General features: G+C 36.5%; 1 protein-coding gene and 8 non-coding genes across 11 annotated transcripts; all 9 read left to right on the top strand.

The window, feature by feature from the left end:
* Positions 1-283: 283 nt before the first annotated feature.
* On the top strand, positions 284-11,957 carry TAF1D (TATA-box binding protein associated factor, RNA polymerase I subunit D). 3 transcript variants are annotated; one of them, XM_044668375.1, is made up of 14 exons: positions 284-332; positions 3,496-3,624; positions 4,186-4,573; positions 5,262-5,443; positions 6,427-6,475; positions 6,699-6,861; positions 7,823-7,896; positions 8,308-8,359; positions 8,548-8,690; positions 9,429-9,486; positions 10,058-10,103; positions 10,838-10,890; positions 11,245-11,313; positions 11,679-11,957. In XM_044668375.1, the coding sequence occupies exons 2-7, from the start codon at positions 3,512-3,514 to the stop codon at positions 7,849-7,851; spliced, it is 924 nt and encodes a 307-aa protein (XP_044524310.1). In that variant the 5' UTR covers positions 284-332; positions 3,496-3,511; the 3' UTR covers positions 7,852-7,896; positions 8,308-8,359; positions 8,548-8,690; positions 9,429-9,486; positions 10,058-10,103; positions 10,838-10,890; positions 11,245-11,313; positions 11,679-11,957. The 3 variants fall into 3 exon arrangements, with proteins under 3 accessions (XP_044524310.1, XP_044524309.1, XP_044524308.1); XM_044668374.1 differs by having other exon boundaries at positions 10,838-10,903; XM_044668373.1 differs by lacking the exons at positions 7,823-7,896; positions 8,308-8,359; positions 8,548-8,690; ... (3 more) ...; positions 11,245-11,313; positions 11,679-11,957 and adding an exon at positions 7,540-7,796.
* Positions 7,507-7,633, top strand: LOC123243492. Its single transcript, XR_006506014.1, has one exon. It is a non-coding gene; the product is annotated as a small nucleolar RNA SNORA40 (small nucleolar RNA).
* On the top strand, positions 8,112-8,242 carry LOC123243485. The gene has a single exon (XR_006506007.1). It is a non-coding gene; the product is annotated as a small nucleolar RNA SNORA18 (small nucleolar RNA).
* Positions 8,401-8,472, top strand: LOC123243515. The gene has a single exon (XR_006506030.1). It is a non-coding gene; the product is annotated as a small nucleolar RNA SNORD5 (small nucleolar RNA).
* Positions 9,215-9,351, top strand: LOC123243473. Its single transcript, XR_006505995.1, has one exon. It is a non-coding gene; the product is annotated as a small nucleolar RNA SNORA8 (small nucleolar RNA).
* Positions 9,593-9,726, top strand: LOC123243479. Its single transcript, XR_006506001.1, has one exon. It is a non-coding gene; the product is annotated as a small nucleolar RNA SNORA1 (small nucleolar RNA).
* LOC123243472 lies at positions 10,343-10,415 on the top strand. The gene has a single exon (XR_006505994.1). It is a non-coding gene; the product is annotated as a small nucleolar RNA Z40 (small nucleolar RNA).
* On the top strand, positions 10,959-11,077 carry LOC123243483. The gene has a single exon (XR_006506005.1). It is a non-coding gene; the product is annotated as a small nucleolar RNA SNORA32 (small nucleolar RNA).
* Positions 11,348-11,483, top strand: LOC123243476. Its single transcript, XR_006505998.1, has one exon. It is a non-coding gene; the product is annotated as a small nucleolar RNA SNORA25 (small nucleolar RNA).
* Positions 11,958-18,148: the final 6,191 nt, after the last annotated feature.

Here is an 18,148-nt window from a genome sequence, read left to right as displayed (position 1 = left end):
GGGCCGAGACGGAACACCCGTAGCTCCGCCTTCTTTCCGCTTCCCTCCTCCCACCTCTTTCCTGGGCCAAGCTCCTAGCTCCGCCTCCGCCATTCAACTATGGAGATCGCAGGAGACGAAAGGTCTCTTCTTTCAGAGCCCCTCCCAAAGCTCTCGGCTCTCTGCTCTCCCCTCTCCCTCCGGCCCCTTCCCCCACTTTCTCGGCCGGCAGCCGATTGATCTCGCGAGATTTCGTTTCCCTTCTTAAACGGGCGAGGCGCTCCCAGCATCCCTTCTTCCTCGTGCGCTTTTGGGAACTACATCGTCTTTGTTAGTGAGAAAGTAAGCGCGTGGTAAGTGACCCTCTCTCCCCTATAACCCCTTACCTTCGAGCAGTCTTTAGGTTCTGCCCCTTCAGACCCCACCTTAGAAGAAAGCCCACGCCACTGACTGGGGTTTCGCCTTTGGCCAGCTGGTCTTGATGCCACCGACTGGGATCTCGCCTTTGACCGGGTAGTCTCGTGGCCTCGGATGTCTCTGGGATGGTCTAGGTGGTGGCGTGCGGCCTCCCCGGCTAGGTTGTAGACCGGTTTGGGGGTCAGTAATATTTTCCCTCACCCCAGTCATACCGATATTCGGAGCTTAATTGTGATGATTAAGGAAACTTGGGAGCATCATATGAAGTTAGAAGGGCCTTGCTTTAGACCTTCTCAAGACCCCCTCATTTGTTTTGCGGGAACTAGGCCCCACGAAGGAAAGCTACTTGTCTGACCTTCCAGTTTCTGAAAAGCAGCACCACAAGTCTGCTGGATGAATGGGGTTATTGAAGGGATGCTTTTTTTTTTTAAGGTAACTAAGTGATGCAATGAATAGAGTGCCAGACCTGGCGTTTAAAAGAAATGACAAAATCCTGCCTCAGACACTAGCAATGTGACCACCTTCACCCCACGCAAGTCATTTAACTCTTACTTGTCTCAAAAAAAAAAAAAAAAGCTACAGGATTGGTAGGATTTCTGGCCTAATTTTGATGACTGAGAAACATAAATTCCGTCCAAATTGCCTTAAGTGCATACAGCCTTTGTTTTTGATCTTTATCTTCTGTTTTAGAATCGGTATTGGTTACAAGGCAGAAGAATGTAAAGGGCAAGGCAATTGGGTTTAAGTGACTTGTCCAGGGCCACATAGGTAGGAAGTGACTGAGGCCAGATTTGGACCCAGGATTAAAGGTCTCCACCCCTAGTTTTATACACTGAGCCACCTAGCTGCCCTCCAGAATCGAGGAAATATTGTTTCAGTAGGTGGGATTTGAACTAATTGAGAGAAAGCTCTGAAGTGGAGATTAGGGGAAGGGGAGATACAAGCGTGGGAGATAGCCATTGTCTCAGAGTAAGAAGATGGAGCTGTGGGGGGCTAGGCATGTCAATTGATCCCAGCATATGGTGTGGGAGTGTCAAGTAGACTAGTAAGGATTGCCGGAGGGGGAAGTAAGTACAGTGAATTTGGAAGGATAGTTGGGAAGCAGGTTGTGAAGCCTTAGGACTAAGGCTTTGGGAAAAACCCCATTAGGGATGTGATTTGGATGAGTCACCAAAAGAGGATTGTGAGAACAAAACAGGGACAACTGAAAAGATTAGGTGGTGGTCAACAATATTCACATCTTGGCCAGTCAAGAATATAGATGTGTAGGGTAAGAGGAAGGAAAAAACCTTTATTGAGCACTTTACTATTCCAGGAAACTTAATTGCTTTTTTTTTTTTTTTTAAGTATTATCTCATTTAGTCCTTGCAACAGTTTTGCATTAGTATTATTGCAACAGTTCCATTATTCCTCATTTTATAGTTGAGGCAAGATTTTGAACACTGGGCTTCAATCGTGATTCCAGGTCCCAGCAGCTCTATCCACTGAGCCATCCTTTTGGTGGATTTTTTAAATAAGAGATAATGACTGACTTGATAGAAGAAAGTGGGCAACAGTTGGACTACTTTATAAAGTTGAAGGGGAGAGTAATCTAGGATAATAACTTGAAGATGATTTTGAGAGGATGTCTATATGAATGGCCTCAAATTTTTTCCCTCAAGGATGGAGAATGCTGTTGGGGACTTCAGGGAAAGGGATTGAATTAATTTTTGGAGCGGGGACTGCAAGATCAAGAAGGGGCCTGTTGAGATTAGATTTGTGGTGTACTTTGGGTTTACCTGAGGTTGCCAAAGATCTCCTTGCCTGGTTCAAGGGTGTGATTATTATCCATATTCATAGCCAAGGTAGTGTGTCTGAGTAGGTCATAAAGATTGAGAATATGAAAATGATATTCTGTTGTTGGAAGGAGGTCTGCATGTATAGGTCAATATTAGTCAGTAAACACTGACAACATTTATGAAGTATCTGCTATGTTGCAGGTGTATCAGAAAATAACAAGGGAAGAAATTAGTTGTTAATAACTGGCCTCCCTAATTAAATGGAGGTTTTGTAGTCCATAGCTTCAACTCTCCATTCCGGCCAGAAGGTGGTGTTGAGGTAGAATATGGCTGCTGAGATCTTTTGCAAAATGATGTTTTCCCAATAATTAGCTGAAATGGAGGTTTTCAGTTAATGGGCACCCTACCCTTCAAAGAGGTTGAGAGTAGTGATAAAGTAGAGGGCCATGACTAATCAAATGTTTAATGAAGTAATGCCAATAAGGTTTCAAACTTCATTGATCTGCATGAAAGGATTCCTGCTGACCCCGTTAGCTTAATTTTAAAATAATGCTATTTTACTTTGTATATTTTTATTTTGTTAAATATTTCCCAATTACATTTTAATCTGTTTTGCTTTCTTGGTACCTGCCCTAGTGTATAAGCAGAATGGGAGTGAGAAGTCTTAAGCTAGGTAAAATCTGGAAAAAGAAGAGACTAATCTGGGATGTGGTAGAGATAATTGGCATCCAATATTTAAATTAGAACTAGTCAGGTAGTAAATAATAAAGTATCTACTCTGGATTGGGCCTTTTGATAAGCACTGGGGATACAAATAAAAAGGCTATCCCTTCCCCTTTATTTGAAGACAACAAAAAAGAAACTTCAAGGGGGAGGGTGGTATGTAGATTCAGTGGGTTTTTTGGTTTGTTTTTTTGGAGATGGAAAAGGCCCACTTTCTCAGATAGAGGGAAATAACTACTGAACACAAGCATGTGGGTAATTTAGTACCTTGATTTTTTTATAAAATGTTCCCTTTTTTCTAGAAAGCTAGGTTTAATGACATGTATTTTCTCCCAGTTGTGTTTGTTAATCAAAAGAGTACAGTGGGAAAAGCATGAGATTACAGTTCTATGTGATTTTTGAGTAAGTGCCTTGATCATTTGACCTTAGTTTCTTCATTTAAAGGAGTGGGCTTTTGAAGTTATTATCAAGCTCTGAAGAGGAATTATGCCTTTGGGGGTCTGGGAGAATTGTAGGTGACAGAAAACAAAAATCTTGATAAATCTAGAATGAGTTTTACTCTACATGAATTTAATGAAAGGTATATAATTTTTTTAAGATTAAGTCCAAGAGTGATGGATAGAACTGAGAATTTGGAAAGGATTTTGAAGAAAGCCTCTCTTGAAAATATATCTTCCAATTCCATTTTACCTTTGGCTTCAACCAGTTCATTAGTAAACAATGAAAGGTGAGTATGCACTTTCACAAAAAGCAATTAGTCACTGAAGACATGTGATTTACAGAAAAATTCTTGATTAAAATAAGTGTTTTGAGGATCTTAACATGGTAGACTGACAGAATTGATACTTGAGGGAAAGTCCATCTCCACTCTTCGTGGAATTGGAGGCATTCCTGGGAAAGATCTGAAAAATTTTAGTAGGTTTCTTAGAATTCATAATTTATACATCTGTTTAGTATCCTTTTGAAAAGCATAGCCTATTCCTTTCTGTATATGTAAGAGTATTTTTCTACTTTCCTATTTATAGTGCCCTTTGAAGGTGGTATCTGGTTTAATCTGCTTTTTTTTTTTTTTTGGCTATGTGTAACATCCTTAGCAAAGATCTCAGATCACATATTATGTTGAAAGCTCTAAAACCTTTAGTGAACAGAAAGCATAGTGGTATAATTTTTAACCATGTCTTTTTTGACATCTGAATGCTCAGGTTATAGAAGTTAATCATTTCCTTAGATATTGTATTAAACTTAGCCGTCAGCAAATACAGTGAAGACTTTTTTTTTTCTGTTACAGTGATGACTCAGATTCTAGCAACAGTTTATTCAAAACTCAGTGTGATCCCATCTCACCCAATCGAGAACCTAGAAACCTATCTACCTGTAATACAGTTCATTTACCTCCAAATACTTGGTTAAGAGATTATTCAAGTGACTCCTCTTCAGAACTAGAACCATTTAATTTGAAAGTTGTTTTTGAAAATTGGAAGAAAAAGAAAAGAAAGAGAAAATACAAGCCATCTGGAAGGCCAAAGGGAAGGCCAAAAGGAAGCACTAAAACAACCCAATCTTTAGCCATTATACCGAAAAAGGACCTGTTCAAAGATAAAGGTTTACAATTCCCTTTGGTAGAATCAGAGAATGGAAGGAAACCATTACTTTGGAAGAAAATTTTAGGCTTTGAGGTGAGACAGATTTCTGACAAGTTTTTACAGACATTATGTGGTGTTATATCTATGTTTCCCACAATAAAACTTACAGTTGAGTAGAAATTTTTAGATTTTTGTTTATTAACTTCATAATCCCTTATTCCTTATCTCAGTAGGTTATCCTGTTTGGACTATAACACATATTTATTAATGTCCCTTGAATTCAACATTTTATTTAGCTTTTATAGGGGGACACTAATATAAAGACAAGAAAAGCCTTTTCCCTTTTAACAAAGGAGAAAATTAAAGCATTAAAGATAAAATAGCAAAAATTTTAAACTTAGATTTTAAAATTTAAAACAAAATAGACCCAGGGTTATTCTCAAGTAGGATATAGCAACATAAATTTTTATGAACAGTGAGAGCTGATTTTTAATCACCACTTAGTCACTGACCCTGGGCAAGTGACTTATATTTCATAAAATAGGGGCAATAGTAGCATTTAGCCTCTTAAGTTAAGTGAAGATCAAATAACAATGTGTATTGGGTGCTCTTTTTTAACCTTAAAGCCAAAATGAGAACTGAATCAGAATATAATAGGAATACAATAATTCTCGGTTTTCCTGATTAACATAGGATTATCAGTTATAAGACAACAATTGAATGTTCTTAAGCACATTAAACTAAATTATCTGCTATGGGTTTCTATAATTTCTTTATGTAGCAAGCCGTTGCAAGAGGGTTTTTCAACTATGTTAAGGAACAGAAATATGAATCCCACCTCAGAGAGGCTTTGAAGCATCTGGATGCTGGTGAAGATTTAGACAAAGAAGACTTTGGTGTAAGGAGATATAAATATTTAGATGATGATGATGATGAATCTATTTCTCCTATAGAAGAACCCAAGTAAGTTGTATTTTTTTTTTTTTTTGGTTCCCCTATTGAAACAGCTTTGTGTCCTTTTAAAAACATTTCTGGATCAAGTCCTCATAGATTTCATACTGTACCTATTCCTTTTTTTTTTTTTTTTTTTTTTTTGCAAACTATTAAGTAATTTTTTTAAAAATCCTGGACAAGAGAATTGTGGCAGGGGAAAAAATTATATTTTGGAGCAGTTAGGGGGTGGGTTTGATAGAATGCTGATCCTAGAGTCAGGAAGATTGACTTCGTATATTTAACTAGCTATTCGAATCTGGGTTGAGTAATTTAACCTTATTTACCTCAGTTTCCTGGACTGTAAAATGAGCTAGAGAAGGAAATGGCATGCCACTCCAGTATCTTTGTCAAGAAAACCCCAAATGAAGTCACATCTGAAAATGGAAACCCTGTCCCTGCCGGCCCATACTTTCTCCCCAACCCACCACCCCCCATTGACCAGTAAATTGAGATGAAATTTCTGTGCAAGACAAGTTTTATTAACTGTGTCAACTTAGTATAATGGGTTGTTCTAGTCACCTGCAAAGGCCAGGGACCCAAAAGGATGAGGAAAAAACCCCTCTACTGAGAAAGGAGTTGGGTACTGTTAGAAAAGGGCTGTGGACCTTCAGGTGTAGATGCCCCTTTTATGCCCCTCTTTGGCAATTAGGGAATGTTAATTGCTTCAATGGGAATCAGCTGTCTAGTGATCTTGACTAGAAAAACACTTCTCTCCCCCCGCCCCCCCAAATCAGGATCCTTCTCCATCCTCCCTTGGAGATCAAGTAACTCCACTTTTACAAGGAAAAAGCAAGGACAAGAGAACCCCTCACCTAGAAGAGGTCTCATTTTGATCGACAAAATAGGGAATAGGATGGGTAATTTTTACTAAATAATCAGCATAATATTTTCTTTGAATAGAAGTGTATAATAAACAAGTAACTAGGTGTTGGGTTTTTTTTATACCGTTTTAGTGTAGAAAACCAGTTGGGTGATCAAGATGACTGTGATGTCAAATTAGTGGTGAGTAAATATGATACAGGCATACTATTATAGACCTTAACCCCCTCAAACCCCCCCCCCCCCAAAAAAAAAAATTTTTAAAGTTTTGTTGATGGTGGGAGTGTACTGATTGGATCATGTGCTCTTGGGGGTCCAAGATTTTACTGATACTGTTAATAAAAACATCTTTAAATACTTGGGGGAAATTGCCTAATTTTGCTTGTTAACTCTTTTTTTGATGAAGGAGAATAGCTGTTTCATAATAAGTACTGAATTCCCCAAGAAGACAAAGTTAAAGATGAAAAAGAGACTGCTAAAGAGTAGACATGACACTCAAAATAACAAGAGAGATGAAACAGATTTGCCTGGGAAAAAGAAAAATTCCATGGACAAAGGGAAGAGAAATGGTAAGAAATAATAATTTTACATTATGCTAGATAGAAATATATAATGTCTACATTTCTGGGATTGTGGATAAAATTTTTGATGTGCCAGAAATCATTAAATTTGCCTCTTGTAAGTAGTATAAGATGACTAAGAGAACTACAAATAGTGTCAGCATAAAAATGTGATGGCATAAAGAGTAGGAAACTGGATTTTGCATAGGAGCACTGAACGACAGTATCTGTGGGGATGGCAGCTGTTTCTTAGAAAACATTTCCTACTAGACTCCAATACGATGAACATTATACCCAATTCCCACTTCTATTATGGTATGGAGACATAAAAAAATAACAGGTACTGAGTGGTAGCTTGGTATAGGGTATGATGATGCTTTAAGGCAATAGAGCTGACCTGGGAGTCAAAATCCATAGGCCTCTAAAATCACTAATCTTATATTCAGACAAGGGAAGAGTTCTATTACCCTTCCCCCAATCACAGGTCTTGTGTAAAACTTCATGTGCAATATTTCACTTTTTTGCTAGTACAAATTGAAGAGCAAAAATGCTGTATTAGAATGAATTTAAGTGTGGTTAAAAAAAAATAACCAGTGGTTATTTTAAATTATTTTTATCTCTAGTTTCAAAGAGTATATGTCATGTTAGTATCACTGCACTTCATTTAGCTTTGTTTTTGAATTGTAGACAAAGACTTAAAGACAAGTGCAAAGAACAAACCCTCTTTTGCAACCCACAACTCATTTTTGTATGAGTTGTGATACATACAAGAAGGGACAGTTCACAACTGCTAATAGGGTAAATGAGCATCCTGAAATGGAATGTAAGTTGAATCTTTCCATTTAGAGTGCTTTGGTTTTGGATTAAAAGAGTAAGTGAAATTAAAAACCAAAAAAGTTGTAAAACTGGCTACAGTCATGCTTTACCATTCCTAAATATCTTGAAAGTTGAAATCTTTTTTCCCCCTTAGGAATATGCATCGAGGAACTTGGTGATTAAAGCTATATGAGAATTTTTTTGGATATTAAATTTCTCTTCTGTACAGTAAGTAAGATGTAGTAAAAGTTCTCATGATAAGATGAAATTTTTCAGATTTTCGTGTTTAATTTTGATCTATCAGAAAGATCCTTGACATACTTCTAGATTTGTTTTAACTTAAGTAAAAATAATTTTCAGCATATGTAAGTTTTAAACCGTTACCATTTTTATTTTGAAGGCTAAACAGTATTTTGTTTAGGTTGTTTGTTTGGTTATCTGATTTTGAGGTCTATCCTGATGGGTCCTTTTCTGTAGGTCCTTATCCTTGGAAACGCCTCAGACAGCAAATGTGTAGTTACGCTTTACCCATTGATCTCTACCAGGTCTATGGGGATAAAACTACAAAACAATTTTAGTTTGAAGCAATGTCTTCTTAAATATGTTTTGTTAGATTACTAACATAAATTCTATTTTTAGGTGAAGCCATATTGCTGGTTTAGTTAACTCTTCATTGGATGTTTCTAGAATGGTAAGCTTAATCATTATTCTCTTGGCATTAATCTGCTTATAGTTCAAGTGATGAATTCTTTTGTTCAACTGCTAAGTGATAAAAAAAATGAACTGAAATGAATTCTGATAGAACTGTTGTGCTATATAACCACAAGATGTTCTTAAACTTTGGCTCTATTTCCTAACATTTCAATTGCTCTCTTTTAGCTTGTTTACCAAGGAGAATTCATGGGATGTACCCTCTGGACAACATGAAATTGGTTTTGAACTAGACATTGTGAATATTGAAGGATTACTGCTGCCTTAGTTGTGGGTTTAAGACCTTTCAATAGAGCCTGTTAAAAATTCAGGTCTGTAATCTCATACCTATACTGAAATTCTCTTTCCTCTCTCCTTCCCCGAGTCTTTTTATTATATTAGATTTGGCCCACTATTCTAGGTTTTTAATGTTGAATTCCTAGTATATTATCCAGTATGCTTTCTATCACTTGACATTTTTGTTGAGCAAGATGCATTCTATACATTTTATTACACCATTGATTAAAAACCTTAATCAGCTAGCATACGTGACCAATCCTTAGATATCCAAGATGATTTCTGGAAATTTTCCTAGGTTTGGGGTAATAGTAAATAGTTTTTTGTTTGTGTTTTTTTAAACTCTTATGTCTTGGAATCAATATTGTGTATTGGTTCTAAGGCAGAAGAGCAGTAAGGGCTAGGCAGTGGGGGCAAGTGACTTGCCCAGGGTCACCAAGCTATGAAGTTTCTGATCAGATTTGAACCCAGAACCTCCAATCTATAGGCTTGACTGTCCACTGAGCCACCAGTTGGCCATTTAGGGGAGATGTGGTTGGCATGGGATTTGTATTAAAACTGCACTGTGTGGTATCTGCATCCAGCAATATTATTGTTGGGGTGTTCAAAAGACAGTGCTATAGCAATTCAGTATCTGGCATCGTTGGTTTCATGCTTGTCTTGCATGTTAAACCTGGTATTTCTATTGATACAGGCCATTTTAAAAGGTGCCTTTGGCTTATTTTTGTTAACATACTATCGAATCAATCCATAAGTATAGATATTTTCTTTAGGAAAGGGACCTGAAATCCTGTTTAAATGGGGGAGCTTTGAAAATCAACATCATTTATGGTAAGTACATTTAACATTTTCCTGTGATTAAGATTTTTCAAAATTAAGATATTTTATTAACAAAGAAAGCCTTAATGGAATTCCTTATCTGATTTTCCTAATGAAATGCCATATTCCCAATAATAATGAGCACACTTGGAAGTTTGTGTTCAGAATATAATGATGTGGCTATAATAAAAGACAGGTTTTGCTTCCATCACTAAAGTTTTATTAGTGGTGACAATGAGACCTGTAACAGTCTGCAGTCTCTTTAAGTGTAGTTTAACTTTGTTTTGTTAATGCTCTACAATAGAGAATGAAAAACTTTCCTTAAAATTACATTTCTGTTAAATGTCACTAATTAAACATTCCAGAGGTAATTCCTTGTCTTCAAATATTTCGTAAGTTTGCTGACCTCCTGGCCCCTGTAGTACTTTTATAAAAGATCTGTATTAAATGTTAGCTGTCTATAATAGGTCTGTCTTGGAGTGGGGAGCTGAAAAAACTTCTTTTCTATGTGTACTATATTTGTGCTATTCGTGTACATACACACATCTCTTAAGAGTGACTTTTCTGAACTTAAAATTTTTAGGAAAACCAAAAATGGATACACAGTGGGCCAGTTCTCAACATTTTAAGTAAGTACTTTTTTTTCCCAGTTCAAAGCATTGTTCATCTATGGGATATCCATAACTATCTTAATGGAGGCTCTCTGTGTGGTCTACATCTGTAGGAAAATGAAATGGCATTAGTGGGATTTGTTTTAATTTTGCATTTCTAAAATTTATTATCCTCTAAAAGTTGGTTTGGGATTGTAGGAAGCTTATCATTTTGATCCTTCTGGAACTTTCTGATTGTGTTCAGTCAGGCACATTAAAGGTGTAGTGATGATTGGCAAAAATGTTCAACTGCTCTGAAAAGGTGAATGAAAACTGCCTTTCTGAACATCCTAGGTTGTTTGATGAATATCTTATTCAAAAGAAAACTGAACAAAGGTTTGAAAGTGAGCTAGCTCATAAGCAAAATGTATGATGTGTTTAGTGATTGGACTGAATTTAGGGTCGTTGGTACATAAGATATTGAGTACGTAGGTCCCCCTTATCTGAGGACGACTGGAGGTTGCCTGCAAAGCACTGGAAGTCTGCCTATGGTTTGCCCCTACGGGGTCTATACTGCTTCTACTTGAAGGTTTCTTTTTTATTTTGGTGAAGTCATGGATCCCTAGAGCAAGGAGACAGATAACATGCATATGAGGGTCATCAGATGTTTGCTATTATATCCCTCTGGTATATTTCAGATTCTTTATTTACTTTTCTTACTTCATTAACTGGTAACTAAAAATAATGACCTTGCTCTGACAATGTTCCTATAGGTGTTCACCAACCACAAAGTGGGAAGCAGAATGGGGGAAAAGCTAACCAAAAGGTGAAATAATCAGGTAACCTTACTGTTAACATATCTTACTTTCCTAGTGATGGAAGCTGTTACTTGTCTGGTCATTACCAAGGCTTTTAGAATGCAGTTTCTGATTGCTGTGGACATGACCATAAAAAAATTACCCAACAGGTTTATATTTGCTACCTTAGTAGCATCTAACCTATTGGGAACAGTTTAGAAACCTGGGCCCTACTTGTGTTGAATAGCAAATCAGTAAATATTTACTAAGCACCCACTACATGCCAATGAAGGGCATTTTAGTAAATAGAGATAAAATAAATAACATACAAAAGCAAGCAATATATGGGATAATCGTCTCTAATGGTCTTACTTTTCTGGCAGTTTTAGATCAGCCTGACATATGCTGAGCTGTGCCATAATTTAAACAAGCTAAGGTTTCAAGATGAGTAGGTAAGATCAATCTTTCTTAAACTTTTATTTTGCCAGGTCATTTCAAAGAGGGCTTGCATGGCTATAAAACCAGAAGCTCTTAACGCTGTGACCTAAGAGGAAAAGTCTCTCCATAGGATGCCATGATTAATTGATATATTATCATGGTCTCTTACTAATGAGATACAAGTATGCTATGATTAATAATTAATAATATAATAGTGTTATTAATAGTGATATGCCAAGGAAGGCAACTTATCAAATTTATATACATACAGTTATGCTGTTAGTGATGTGATTATCATTTTAAATAAAGTCAACTAAGTTCAGGATCATCCCAATTGTTGACATTATGTAATTATGTAATGCTTTTCTGTTTTTAAAAGATGGAGAAAGACAAGGCAGCTGAAGAGGGGAAGAGCCATCAGAAGGACAGAGCTGTCATTCTAAAATACAATGCTATCAACATAACAGATACCCCTGAACTTTGCTTGGAGAAGCAATTTTTAAAAATATTTTGTGATGGAATTGTTTAAAATTTCAATAAAAATAGATTTTGGGGGGCATCTTTTTTTGTAATGGATCACTTTTAAAACCCATCTTGAATTTATACGTTACTAAGATAATTTAGAAAATGAAGAAAAATAAACTCTCAATAGACTTAATTTCTCTGTCAGTCATTCCATCAATCCTACTTGACCAAATCTTAACATTACTGCAGGATTGATTTTTTTACTTAAATATACATTCTCCTCTCATCTAGACTGTAAAGAGCTGTTCCCTCAAGGGAGTCAAATTAACTGGGATCATGGGAACAGTAAAAACTAGTTTTAGCCACCTGACAAGGATGTTTATGTGGGTAGAGAGGATATTCCAAGCATCTGCTAGAACATTATTTTTGTGGCAAAAGGAGAAGTTCAAAAGGGCCTCTGGCATTGAAAGTGGACAAATGGAGAATGAGACATTTCGATATTGAATTTTACTTGGGACAAAATATTTAATCCCAAAGGGTTCTTGAATGTCTTAATCTGTCATAAGAACCAAACTTTCAGGACTATCCATCCATTTTACATTCTATTCCTTAAACTTGGTCTACACTGTACCCATAAACTGTTTACATGCACAAAACTGAATTCATTGTCTTAAAACTTTCCTCCGGTGAAATTTAACCTTTTTCTCTAGGAGATTGCCATTTTAAGCCCTCACATCTTGGAATCAATACTCTGTGTTGGTTCCAAGGCAGAAGAGCAGTATGACCTAGGCAATGGAGGTTAAAGTGACTTGCTAAAGGTCAAACAGCTTGGGGAGTATCTGAGACCAGATTTAAACCCAGGACTCTAGCTCTAGCTCTCAATCCACTGAGCCACCCAGCTGCTCCTGACACTGACATTCTTAGTCATTTTAAGGTCAGTAACCTTGGTATTCTCAGCTTCAGTCTGTTACCAGATGTTTCTTCATATTGGCACATTCAATCTTAGTTCAGGTCCTCATGACTGAATTGTAATAAATTGCTCCTCGGTTCTCCTACCTCATCTATTCCTCATAGTTACCCTTTCCCTATTCAAGGATCAAGTGCATAGTCATCTTGGGCATTAAAAGGCTTTTTATAATCTACCATTTAACCTGTATACTCAGTTCATCCAAACTGATCATGACTCATTTCATTCTCAAATCTAGTGCCACTTAAAGCATTTCTGAATCCATACCAGCTTTTAGTGCCTGATATAAGTAACTTTGCAACTCTAGAAACTTTTTATCAAATGATCATTTCATGAACTCTACAGCCAGATTTAGTGGTGGGGGGGAAATAAAGCTGCAATGGGATTGCTAGATCAGACTGCAATTTGATTTAACTGCATAGAAGTAAAAGTTTTTGACTGATTTTATTTGCCTGAAGAAAATGCAAGCAAAACCTACTAGGATGAAAAAATTTAGTATGTAATTTCAGGATTTTATCCCATACAAATTGGCAATTCTTAGAATCTATAATAAAGTGAGAATTTTTTTAAGGTGGTAAGATATCCAAATGAGGTTCTCATGAGGGAATTAAAGGTGAAAATAGAAGCAGCAAAAAAATCAGAATTCATCAAAGACAAAGTTATCACACTTGTATTCAGTCCTTGTGCCTATTGAGGAAATGGAAATTGCCCTAAAAGGAACAAAGATAAGGAAAGTCTTTTAGGACCAACTGATTATCAAAGAGATTCATGTTTCAGATAATATATTTGTGATGGCACTAAAGAATTGATTCACAAGGTATACAAAGGAAGGAAAGTTGCCAAAGGCTTGGTGGAAATCTTGGGTCTAATGAGGAAAAGAAAATCACAAAATGAGGAAAACTACATCAATAACTATTGATCAACATGTCTGCTTTCCCAACTATACAAACTTAGTATGTGATACATGAACCTTTGGGTGAAGATAATTAGTAAAGAATAAGCAAACACTTGTAAACAACATAAAGCCATTTCTGCAAATGACTTAATTAGGAAAATACAAGATCCCATTGTGCTTCCAGTTTATTGATTAGAAACAAGTATTTGAGTTATTAAAATTCCATACCCTTGGGGGGCAGCTGGGTAGCTCAGTGGATTGAGAGCCAGGCCTAGAGATGGGAGGTCCTAGGTTCAAATCCGGCCTCAGACACTTCCCAGCTGTGTGACCCTGGGCAAGTCACTTGACCCTCATTGCCTACCCTTACCACTCTTCCACCTATGAGCCAATACACCGAAGTTAAGGGTTTTTAAAAAAAAAAATTCCATACCCTTAAAGCCAAGGCTAAGCATATATGTTAAATGATTTTTAAAATGCACAGCAACAGTCTGTAGTAGCACAGAACTGAAAATAGTTGTCCACTGACAGAAAAAGTTGTACATGAATGGAATAAATGATGAAATTTAGAAAAATAGGAAATGAATATTATGAATGCAGAGAAAGACATGAACTGATGCAAGATGAAGTAAGAGTTAGGGAAACAACATTCTCAATGCCAATAAAGTACATGCAAAGGATAATCAGACATCAAAGTGGAAAGCTATGAAATTATAACTAACTTTGGTCCAAAAGTAAAATAAAGCAAACAGGCTGATACTTTAAAAAGTTTTTTAAAGTTTTGCTGAACTTTAAAAAAATATTCTTTGTCATAAGGGTAGCTCTATGGATATTTGAGAGGAGGGATTGCTTTAGGAAATGATGATGTAAAAACAAAAAAAGTATTTTAAAAAAAGAATCTTTAGATTCTACCTTGATCAGAACACTTTGGGAGTACTGTGTTGCTATAATTATCACATTTTGAGGACACCGAGGATAACCATGATAGTAAGAGAAAGTGAAACCCTGCCAAGAAAGATGTGATTGAAGAAACCCAGGGATGGTAAATTTGAAGAGAAGGTATTATATCTGTTATCAAATATTTGAAGGTATATAAAAGAGGATTTAAATTTAATTAGCTATAGATGGCAGAAAAAATATCTGTATAAAAACTAAAGCGGGGAGGGAGAGGGTTGGCAGCATATATTTTCGTTTAAAAATGAAAAGTTTTATAATGATTAAGTATTACCTAAATGTGTAATGGCCTGCCTTCTCAGTTCTTTATCACCAAGGCTAGAAACAGAAGCTTGTTGGGGATGCTGGACAGGTAATTCATCGTGCCTCAGGTAAAAGCTGGTTTAGATGAGTTGTTTTTTTTTAAACCCTTAACTTCTGTGTATTGGCTCCTAGGTAGAAGAGTGCTAAAGGTGGGCAATGGGGGTCAAGTGACTTGGCCAGGGTCACATAGCTGGGAAGTGTCTGAGGCCAGATTTGAACCCCAGGCGACCAAGATAATTATAGAACAGGTACCATTCTATACTGACAGAAGAAATTCATGAAGGAGTTTCCTATGTAGATCCAATCGCAAGGGTAGTCTTAAAAAAGTGGTTATTAAAGACTATTAATAAAGACTACAAAAACATCTATCACACAGAAAGTCTTGTTACTGGATTATTTATTACCAGAAGTATTCTTACCAATTGGACTGTATGATTGTAATACTAATGACAGGACTCAAGGATAAAACTTTAAAGAACAATCCCTGTGAAACTTTTTTTTTTGGTCCTTCCTTATTTTATCAATCTTCTTGACTCGCTTTCTTTTCCTTTTCTTTTTTCACTTCAGCTAATTGATTATGTAACCTGGATAAAAGATGAGATTTAGATAGTACCATGCCTTCACACTCAAAGAAGATAGCATAATAAGAAGGGGGAGGGAGGGGGAGGTTGATGGAGGACAGGGGGAAGCACTGACTCTAGTCAGAGGACCTGGGTAAAAATCTGGCATCTGATTATTATCTGTGTTTCTTAATTTCCCTGGCTCTCAATTATGTCATCTATAAAATGAGGGGATTTAGACTAAACAGCATCTCCAGGTCCTCCTTTCCACTTTTAGATCTAAAATGATGAAATTACATAAACATGCATTTAGTAACCAGGATAATTATGTATGCCGATGTAAACTCTATAAAGAAATTTGGCTTTATTCCATACCTTCTAATATGCTGCATGGCTAACTTAATTACTAATTCTATCCAAGAACTGAACAGCCTAGTATAGCACCTTTTAGGCATTTGACAAATGCCTGTATCTACCTTCTGGATGGATATATTCTTCATATCAAATAATATGCTATTCAGAATCTTTGGAAGGCATCTACTTGGCTATCATTAGTCTGCCTACTAACTACAGGGAAAGCTTGTCTAGCAATCCCTAAATTGCATGAGAGAGAACGACTTCATAGCTATCCGATTTATTCAATCCTGTCTAAGAACTTATTCTTGGTTCTGTTAGCAGGAAGGATAGAAATTTCCTATAGGCAGTACATTTGAGAGAAAAATACTGGCAAAAAAGTAGGGCAAATTCAACAATGGAAGGACTGTCCCTTCAGTTTTCAAATGATTTTGTAGCTGGATAAACAGAATACCTGAGGATGAGGTTAATCAGAAAACTGGTCATAACTGTGGCTGTAGTCAAACTAAGATTCTCTTTGGGGATTCTCTAAGTCTTGACAATGGTGTTTTAGCCAACTGTATACAGGAGCATCATAGTCCTTTCACTTAATTCTGGGCCAGGAACAGGAGTACACAAAGAAAGTCAAGGAAGAGGTCAACCTCCTTATGTCAGAAGGCAATGGGACTCCTACCATTACAAAGAACTATTGGTGTTCTTTAGCCTCTTCAAATGGCATTGAAAAAGGGTTAGTTCAGGCTCCAGAGTTCTAGCTAAAACACCTAGGCACATGACCCTGGCCAATTTAAAACCTCAGCCTCTCAACTTCATTATAAGGGCATAATGCCTGTTCTAAATTCTTCTCCAGGGCTCTAGTGAGACTATGCACAAACAAAAGCATTGTGAAACCCCAAATGTATAATATACATCCTAAAAACTAATCCATTTTGGCAGAAAAGAACACCACTAGAGACATAGTGTTTGGAGATGAGCATCAATGGCCTACTTGTTTAACTTGAGCAGTCACTATAATAAGCAAGACTTCTTATATGGTAGGGAACACTGGAAGGGTTTTCCTACCCAATGAGACTGATAACCAGAATTCAATCAGTGGAAAATCTAAAAGGCTGGGCTGTAAAGTCTTATTTAAGGAGGTAGAAGCACATTAGGGCTGCTGATTTAATTAAGGTGACTATAATCTCAGATTTAGCTGAATCTGGGTTTCCCTCCTTTGTTACTGCTGAGAATTGAGTTTATCTAATCAGTTGAAAGAGAAAAAAAATGGCAGAAGGCCAGCTCCTCTCCTCACCACCCTTTTCTATTTTCAATCATAGTCACCACTTTAGAAGACTTTTGTCTTAAGCTTAAACTAAATAGGTCTCTGGTGCTTGGGGAGAAATGAGGACATTTACTTTGTCTAGCAAAGAATGTGACTTGGCATATGTGGACAGCCATAGCTCATATAACATAACAAATGACAGAATATATCCTTTCATTTTTGGAGAAAGATTTTTGTCTGACCTGGTTACTTAGGTAACCAAAAACATTTTTCTAATAAATGAATGATGTAGGATGAATGGCCATGACATTTCAGTGCTGCAAAACCTTGAGTCAGTTCAGAAATCCAGACAATTCTTTTTAGGATAGATAAAGATAAATATAATTAACACAAATCGTTCCACATTCATTAGGATATAGCTCATTAAGGGACTTAAGAGCTTTCACATATATTTAAAGACTCTCTAATGAATATGGCATTGGATGGGTCTTTTGAATAAGTCTTTCTTTGGAAATTGTGTCACTTTCCTTTGATAGGAAAACCCACGTTTTTATTTGAAATTTTGCCTGAAAAGTATATGCATTTTTTATATTCTTTTTTAAAGGGAAAAGATCTTGTTAGAAATTACTAGCTATGCCTTATTGGGAAAAAAAAATGTCTCAGCTTATCTAATTTCAACTCTAAAATTTCATGTGAAATAAAAGTAGAAGAAATTCTAGCTCATTACTGTGGAGTAAATATTAAGAACTAAGTTATAGTTTAACTATCCTTTTCTTCTATGTTGTAAAGGGAACCTGAAAGCCAGCTGATGCACAAATGACTGGTTAGTCTTCGTGTTCTCAGAGACAGACACTTTAACTTCATTCTCTTTCTTCAAATCACTCACTGTTGGTTCTGTATGAAAACAGCATGAAACAGTAAGAAAGACTACACAAAAAAGAGGTAGATAATGCAATACTCAGAATAATACATAAGTCCTGGAATAGAGTCAAGATCCCCCAAAGATCCCAAAAAGGAAGAGATTAGACTGATGGAATGAATCGAGTATAGATGAAATTTAACAGGGACATTTTATTGCAAGGTCCCATATATGGTT

Source organism: Gracilinanus agilis, chromosome 3 (assembly GCF_016433145.1).
Source record: "Gracilinanus agilis isolate LMUSP501 chromosome 3, AgileGrace, whole genome shotgun sequence".
Lineage (NCBI taxonomy): Eukaryota > Metazoa > Chordata > Mammalia > Didelphimorphia > Didelphidae > Gracilinanus > Gracilinanus agilis.
This window is presented reverse-complemented; position numbering and strand designations above follow the sequence as displayed.

Bases quoted from the DNA above. Each gene is read 5' to 3' on its own strand.
- TAF1D (XM_044668373.1), top strand. From the start codon at position 3,512: ATGGATAGAACTGAGAATTTGGAAAGGATTTTGAAGAAAGCCTCTCTT. The intron at 6,476-6,698 runs GTGAGTAAATAT...TTTTTGATGAAG, and splicing joins ACTGTGATGTCAAATTAGTG to GAGAATAGCTGTTTCATAAT. The intron at 6,862-7,539 runs GTAAGAAATAAT...TTTGAATTGTAG, and splicing joins GGACAAAGGGAAGAGAAATG to ACAAAGACTTAAAGACAAGT.